This window comes from Bombus flavifrons, chromosome 9 (assembly GCF_040668555.2).
Source record: "Bombus flavifrons isolate JBK064 chromosome 9, iyBomFlav1_principal, whole genome shotgun sequence".
Classification (NCBI taxonomy): domain Eukaryota; kingdom Metazoa; phylum Arthropoda; class Insecta; order Hymenoptera; family Apidae; genus Bombus; species Bombus flavifrons.
The window spans coordinates 3,184,964-3,193,620 of NC_138450.1; the positions used below are offsets into that span (position 1 = coordinate 3,184,964).

Below are 8,657 nucleotides of genomic sequence, written 5' to 3' on the forward strand. Positions count from 1 at the left end.
GTGTCGACAAACGTTTCTTTGAAGGTTTGAGTAGATTGATGGAATAGACTAATACTACATGGAACATATATCAAAGGTGAAAAGGATAGAACGGAAAAAAAGAAAGGCTGAAAATATTCGTCCGATTGTGAGCGTAGCTTGGATCTTGTTTTTTTAAACTATTCGTTAAAGGACATTCGATTTTTCCGAGTTTATCGTAGGCGAGTGTTTGCGCTTACTTGAATCGTTATACGCTATCTCTGTCTGTTATGACTACAATTTCGAAGTGTGATTATAAAGCAAGATAGCGTAATTCGTAAGAAAAAAAAGTCCACGGAATATGAAAATATTTTTTTCAAATTTTTTAACAGAGCGTTCAGAGGTGAATCAGGGATCAAAATTGCAAAGTAAAAGTATTTTTCTTAGCTTCGTAAAATGAGTCAAACGAGAAGAATAATCTTTTGTAATTGCAATTAAAAAGAAAGGAATGTTTTTACGTGTAATAATTACAGATATAAAAATTCTTTTATGCTGGTGGCTTTCGTAAAAGTCAGCAAAAACTGATAACTTTAATCATATGATATAAGCTACAACATGCTCCGCCTTAAAGAAAATCTCAGGCATCGAGCATTAAAGCGATCGATTTGACATGGAATGATTTTTACAATTTGTTGATTTCGGAGCAAACAAAAAGAACAAAAGATCAGATTATGTACTTATGTTAGTATCGCGTAGTGATTGGATGCAATTATGATCGAGAAGATTGTGAATCACCGTGGAACGATTTAAAACAGTAATTAGCGACGTTGTTTCACGATTAATATATACATACTGAAAATCTCCACTTGTTGCAATAACAGTTGTCATCTGGTATAAAATACACAAATGTCACGAGTTATGAATTATGACTGACTTGCAAAGTATATTACTACCGTAGGAAAAATGGAGCAGGAAAAAGGGGATTTTCTTTAATATACAATGCACAATAAACTCTTAATTAATCAAAGAAAGAAGCTGTAAAAAAAATCTTTTGTTTGTCTGTTATATATATTAATTTATAATACATCATTATTTATATATTATATTAATACAATATTCCTATGGAATGATCTATATGTATACTGACACGGGCTTATTATAGTTTTCATAGTTTTCATTTTCATGAAAATACTGTTATTGAACTAACAAAATTTTCTAAGTGAAAATTGATACAAATGCGAGATCGTACAAACTAATTTCAATCACAAAGTAAACCTATAAGATAAAATATACTAAAGACATAATATATTTGGTAACTGTTTCTTGTGCAATAAATATGTGCAGTTTCTTAATCAAAATTTGTATATGTATGAAAAGGATATCGCTTCGAGAGATAAGATCGATTTATGAAAATCAAGATTACCAATCAGTACCGCATAATTCGATTTAATATTTGTTAGATAAAAATTTACAGATTAACTCATTGATTCTTTCGATACAAATTTTCATAATATTTAAAGATAATTCAAATTTCAAAATTTGTTAAATCTCTAAGGTCATAATATAATATGGTATGCTCTGTTTTATAATTATTCATTACTTTAGGTAACAAAAAGCTCAACTTAACTTTCGTAACATTATTTTATATAACTACACATTTGCATACATGTTCTGCTATTATTTGTACTCGTTTATGACAAATTTGTTCTACTTCAAACATTTTTACTGTTATTCTATGAGCATGATTTAGTAATCATTTATTTGTTAAATGTAATATGCAACAAAGAATACCAGACATTGTTTACACTAAGTTGAACGATTAATATTAATGATTGACCGTTTACAAATACACATTTTGCATATGAGTATATCATAGTAATTCGTTACATCTTTAGGATACAAAATGATACCACATCGATTCGAAGTGGAATTTTGGATGCATATCATACGAATCATCAATAAATTAAGTACAGATTATATGCAGAACATTCTTTTCATTATTATATGTTTAGCTTGTATTTACATTTAATTATCCTTCTTCATACGATTAGAAGTCATCCTGTATATTATAGAATCTCGGCCTGGATCCATTTGCGAAATGGCAACTGTTTTCGTAATAAATCAAAGTTAAAACAATACTTGTATATATTATTTGATAAAATAATAATGATAATAAACGAAAAATTATTACGTACTGCAAATAGCAAACAGTGAAAAGACAAAAACAACTCCAAACCATAAGAGGATATTAAAGATAATGGGATAATTTTCCGTGTAGTCTTTCGAGCGCGAGCGAATCGTTACGTCCTGGAACAAAAATCTTCATGTGTAAAATATTACATATTACACATTATTGCAGCAGTATAGCTGCAAAAAAATTGATGCATTTATTAAATGTGTTCTAAATCGTGTAATATTAGCAATTAACAAGTGTTTTTAGTATTATATAAAATGTAGCTGGTGTAAACATAAATTTCACAAAAGTTTTGTGTTTTGTGTCTATTATACTTTGTAAATGATATATTTTTGTTTATTTAATACGTTTCGTACATCGTGGATCATTGGTGGACCACGTTGATCGATAAAAGCAAAATTTTAGCTTGAAGATGTGACTAAATTATTTGGTACAAAACGTATTAAGATATTATTCGTATTATGTTTTTCTACTATAAGATCAGCATGCATCTTACCGAGTAATAATACAATTAAACAACATTACAATTATAAGGTAATTAAGAAATATTATTATGATCTACCTGGTGATTCACTTAACTCGACGAATACTCGCGAAGTATTCATTTTATGAAACAACGAGAAAGAAATTCTAATATTTCTTAAATCTACACGATCAACATTCAAATATTCAAATATCTGCGAAATTCTAATATAATTCTAATATATGCCACTTAAAAAAATGAAGCGATGAAATTGATAACAATGGATAGAAGCATTGAACATGAAAAACGAGTATGTGATCAAATATACATCCAAAGAAACTGAACTATCGGCAGCAAGCATTTAATAAGAAGCGGTGCGACTCTAAAGCTTTCGATAAATTTTTATAAGCGTGTGAATAATATCTGGCAAACTGAAACCACGTACATCCTTTACTTTAACGATTATATCTACATTCATTATGCGATGATTATGTGAAATGTTTTACGTTTCTCTTTTAGTAATGTCGTGTAATTTAAGAATAAAATATTTCAGTCAGTATATTAGGTATGGAATACGTGTAGCATATTGAATGATAATGATTCAATGAAGACGTGCTTTATTTCAAATAAAACTAAAGTAAAGTTATTAGTAGTTAACGTAGTAGCTTACATTAGACTTGTTGTAGGTTTAAATACATAAAACAAGTAAACGTAACAAACTACATATTAATGTATTTCATTTTATTATATTTATCATTTTATAGCTTCCAAAATTGTTCATTCACGTTATATGAAAAGATCGCAGCCCTCCGAGATACGCACACGTACCTTTTACTGTAATAAAAATTGAAATAAAAAAAAAAAGATCCTTAAATATTGCGATTAAGAATGAGATGTGTTATGCGTGATTGTTGAGTAATAAACTTTAAAATCATAGAAGTAAAAGAAGTATGTGGTGTCAATGTAAGTAATATTCTTGATCAATGGAATACTTTAATGTACTGTCCAATAATATAGAATAATATGAACTCTTGTTTGAAAGCATTTTCCACGGTGACAACGTATTTTGTACCCGTATCCGCACTCGCACGGCTTTCAGGCACTCATTGTCAAAAACATGCCCTAAGGTTCTACTCGAATTTTTAAGCTGGTCATAATTTTCAATTTTATTTATCATGTTATAAGTATCTCAATTTATTTCATTCAAATAAGACACCCCGAATCATATGAATATTTATCGAAATCATACACAATTTAACAAAGGCATACATAAAATTGTATACATGTCTCGTAACGAAACGACTATGGAGTAAAATATTAAGATCTGTATGCTAACAAAATATAAAAGCTAAAGAATATTCTTTTACATTGAAGTATATCGCTAAAATAAATGGGGATACATATCGAACATTCCTCCAATAAGCGTATCCCTAATTTTCGTTTGATAAAATGCGTATAAATTATAAATTGTCAAATAATATGCAAATTAAAACTTTAGAATGCATGTTAAGGGGTTTCGTGATACCTGTCCTATATTTTGTGTGTTGGAATATATATCCATATTAGTCATATCCTGATTCTCACTGATTCCACTATCATCACGAGTATCACTATTCGCAGTAGAATTATTCATATCACTGTAGTTTGTGCTAGTGTTATTATTACTTGTATTCGAATCCTCTTCGTCTTCTATCTTTTTCTTTTCACCTCGTTGATCATCTTGCTATAAGTACATGTGTTTATGTAAGCAACACATTGTTGCACAACTCAACTAATCCAAACCTAATTTATTGTCACAGTAATATTTTAGTCACAGTAGTTGTCGATTTTGGATTCTGTATATGTTCGATAATATTGTGAACATTGTGTAGAGTGGACATTTTATTAGGCTCCTTATATCGTGTTTGAACTTATGACGACTACTGTGAAAGTTAATATCCAGGCATCTATTATGCCTTTTCACAAAATGTACTATTTATTAAAAATTATTCGTTTCTAATCTTCGTTTCAAATTAAATCATATATTTTATTTTACGTAGTAAGATTTTTATAATCGAGCAATAAAAGAGAGATTATGCTATCCTATTATATTATCAAATATGTAGATAATAAAAAGAAGAATCAACAAATATAAGAATACACGAATACACACGCAAAACAATTTCCAATGCCTTCAAGTTAAACTAACAAAACCAGAACCAGAATTTATAGTTTATTGAACCTTAAGTGTTCTCTCCTATTTCGCCTGATGCCGTGCTAGATAACCAACATAAATTTGTCGCCATTATCTTTCATTTTGATAGTTTTGCCTATTCCTTTATGAATCCGTTTTGTTTCCTAGGAAACTTAAATATTTCACATAAATTTGAAAGTTCGTCGCGAATACTAGTGATCGCAATTGGTGATCGTCGACCGCTTGTTCATACCATTGATTGAAATCATTAATAAGGGCATTGAACAACTAATAGCACTGAATGTGCAGGAATGTCAACTACTAGCAACAGTCAGCGTAAGGCTTGACTACATTGCTTTTCATTTCATAACATCAAAAGATGTTATTACTGCTAATAACAATCGTCAGTGGTTGTGATGAAAAATTGGGAAAATTCTGATTGAAATTTGTAATCCCGCTGTTCCGATATATATAATATTATATAGTACCTATAAATATGTAAAAGTTTAATAAAATAAGTAATTCAATGAATATTGTGCTCTGTTTGTTAAAAGAAAATGTATTAATATATTAATTTGAAATTTGTTTTTGTATATTCTGTAGAAAATCAAATGTTGAATATTTCTTGGTAATTTAACATACCAAGGAAATGTTTTGAATCATAAATATCGTCTGCATAGTTCATTAGCATGTTTGAAAATCATGCAAAAAGCTATCTCTACTTTTATACACTTGTTGAGTTTCAATAGAATATCTGTTCATGCAACAATACGAACGTACCTTTATCACATTATTATTATTATTATTATTATTATTATTATAGTTATCATTATTGTTGTTGTTATTAAATATTGTACTATTATTCATCCGTTTAGCTTCCGAAGCAGATTCTAGATTTTTAGTTCTATTAGCCTATAAAATATATAGGTGTTAGACACAATCATTGGATATTCTAACATAACTTTTATTGTACTTGTAATGCGAATGTGAAATCATTATTTACGTAAATCAAAAACATTTATCAGTGACAGTTTGAAATCTTTTCATCACAAAATTCGGTTTCAACATGGAGCACAGCTAGTTTCGGATGTGTTACAAATAGTCATATCCTAATATTGTGAACCTAATATTATTTTATCAACAAATTTTCATTATATCCAATCCAACAAATAAGTCGGATAAGTACAGTATGTTAGAGAAATGTAGATCCAATTTGCCATCTTTATCAACAGCTTCTTGAAAAGCTAGAATATAATATATCAAATGTATTACAAAAGCTATATATAAGGTGTTGTTCAAATCCTTTCATAAAATTCTTGTTTAGTTTATATTAGATGATATTAACATACATCATAAATGCAAACTGTTGTTTCATTAAATAAATGGTTACAGGATATGGCAGTATTGATAGTACAAATGCATATAAACTTATTTCTCATGCAAAAATAAATAGAAAATTTAAAATATATTTTCGTAAATTCGGTCATGTCTGGAAAAAAGATAATATTCATTCTAACGATCTTGTTTTATATTTTATACAAATGTTGTTTTTACTTAACTTAAAATCATAGTACCGACTTCCCAGATTTTCGAAAGTGCTAGATAAATGAAGTAATTTATTATTCACTTTTGCTAATTGCTTACAAATCTTAAGTTCCGTAGAGAGAAGTAGAATTTAATATCAAATAAATTTATTCTATGTTTTATTTATTTGCGCACAATACATTTGTAGCATCAACATTGCTGAATATTATACATGAAATTACGCATGGTCTATTAACTGTAATATTTTATGAAAAACATATTTGAATAAATGCACACACTTACTGAAATATATAGTTTCTTCTCATTTTTCTATGAAATATCGGTTAGTTACTGATTTAATAAACATGTAAAATGATTTTTAATTGATCCTTTTTCAAATTTTGCGAATTTATAAAGTCATATATAAGCCACTAATTTTCAATATTAATTTTTCTACGATCCCTGACTTAAAGAAAAAAGTCGCTTTATAATAGGAAGAATTAATAGAGAAAATTGATATCTTGAAATATGCAAAATTTGAAGAAATCAATTTGACCAAATTTCATACGGTGTATTTAACTCGTATCTTTGTTATTTATAATTACGAGTTTATTTTATAAACGTATATAACTTTAAATACAAACCGTATCTGGAGCATCCCGTTTTTGCCTGTCTAAAGTTACTGAACGGATATGATGTACCTTAGTTGCATCATTTGTGAATGCCACAATCAATACCTGAATAAAAAATATTAAAATTTTTATTAGATTCTAGTATATTACACAATATAATAAAAATAATGTATCTACATATCAACAGTTTTTAGAAATGTTATAAACGATTCTTACCTGACCATCATAAGCTTGAATAAATGCATCATGAATGACATTCAAAGCATTATTCAACAATGACAGGGCTTCCCTAGATGCAGTTGAATTACTTCCATAAGTATCTAAAATCGGGCGCAAAGAAGATACGACAAGCCAATAAATATCAGGCTTTGAATCTGGTTTGATCGCTGAAGGTGCTTTGTTAGCAATAGCATGGAGTAATTGTACTTCTTCAAGGAACTTTTTGTCCTCTTCTTTTCCTAGGCTTAAAGCTCTTAAAGATGTTTCATCAATGGGGGTGGGTTTTAATTCTCCAAGAGCAGATTGTCCTAGCTGAATTTGTATTGAATAAAAATTATTTTAATTTCAATCAGAATATTCGTCCACAAACTTTATTTATAATAAAATTTCATTAAAAAGATTTATTATTTTGTCAAAGCTAATACTTACAGCATCCAAACCATCACCTAAAGATATCCTCACTAAGGTATTATCATTGTCTCTCTCTTCAAGACGTTCTCTAAGAGCCTGCCATGTTGTTTCTTCAACTTCATTCACATTTAAAGGAAATCTTTTTCCTTTTGGTATGTCCAAAGAATCTACTCCTTCTATCGCTACTGCAACAACAGCTTCTGGAAGTCTAAATGGATCAGTGATAGAAATACCGCTCCATATTCCTCTCTATAATAACAAAAATTATAACATTCAATTAAAATTTTAATTATTACAAGCTCTATGCTTCACAATCTTTAATAGTAGAATTCTACATCTAATTTTCTAACTTTCTCTATACTTTTTTGATTAAGATTTAGAAAATAATATTAAATGAAGGTGTATAAAAGATAACTTAAAGATGCACCAGTTTGACAGTGAAACCTAGAGCAGCAGCTAATACTTCTTTAAGCAAGCTTTGTTCCACTTCTTCATTCCCATTGAACATAACACTATTTGGACTGTGTAAAACTACAAAATCTCCACTTGCTTTAACTGTAACAAGAAGACAGCAATTGTAATGCCTGAACCTTGTTAATTAATTGAATATAAACTAAAGCTTAAATATCATTTGGAACGTTATATAAAATTCGTACCTGCAACTAATGCAGCTACAAAACACAAAAATAATTTGAACATTTTTATTTTGAAAGATATTGCCATAAAATTAAGACACTCCCTTAAATTCGATACCAATTCACAAACTGATCATATGACCACAAAGGAGTATACAGCACATTAACGTAATAGAAGGCTTAGTAACAGGTGTATGTGCTGACATATAGTAACAACTACATGAACTGCGTAGTCATAAGTAGGTAATGTAGAATGTAATGTAGAAGACTGATTATAATAGAAGATATAATATAGAAAATACGCAGATAATGTAGAACATGTGTTTTCATACTTAACTTATGAGAAATAAAATATTTTCTAGAATCTTCTTACTTTTAATTTGAATTTGAAAATTTTCTAATATAATATAATGGTAATATGTCGATATTTAATTTCATTAAACTTAAT

At 28.6% G+C, this 8,657-nt stretch overlaps 1 protein-coding gene across 3 annotated transcripts; it reads right to left on the minus strand.

Annotated features, from left to right (window-relative positions):
• Nucleotides 1-996: 996 nt before the first annotated feature.
• On the minus strand, nt 997-8,390 carry ATP6AP2 (ATPase H(+)-transporting accessory protein 2). 3 transcript variants are annotated; one of them, XM_069120579.1, is made up of 8 exons: nt 8,231-8,390; nt 8,002-8,129; nt 7,593-7,823; nt 7,161-7,475; nt 6,957-7,049; nt 4,141-4,338; nt 2,154-2,265; nt 997-2,063 (listed from the first exon to the last, which is right to left on the minus strand). In XM_069120579.1, exons 1-8 carry the CDS (start codon nt 8,295-8,297, stop codon nt 1,984-1,986), a joined length of 1,224 nt encoding a protein of 407 aa, XP_068976680.1. In that variant the 5' UTR covers nt 8,298-8,390; the 3' UTR covers nt 997-1,983. The 3 variants fall into 3 exon arrangements, with proteins under 3 accessions (XP_068976680.1, XP_068976682.1, XP_068976681.1); XM_069120581.1 differs by lacking the exon at nt 4,141-4,338; XM_069120580.1 differs by lacking the exons at nt 997-2,063; nt 2,154-2,265; nt 4,141-4,338 and adding an exon at nt 5,458-5,700.
• Between the last annotated feature and the right edge of the window lie 267 nt (nt 8,391-8,657).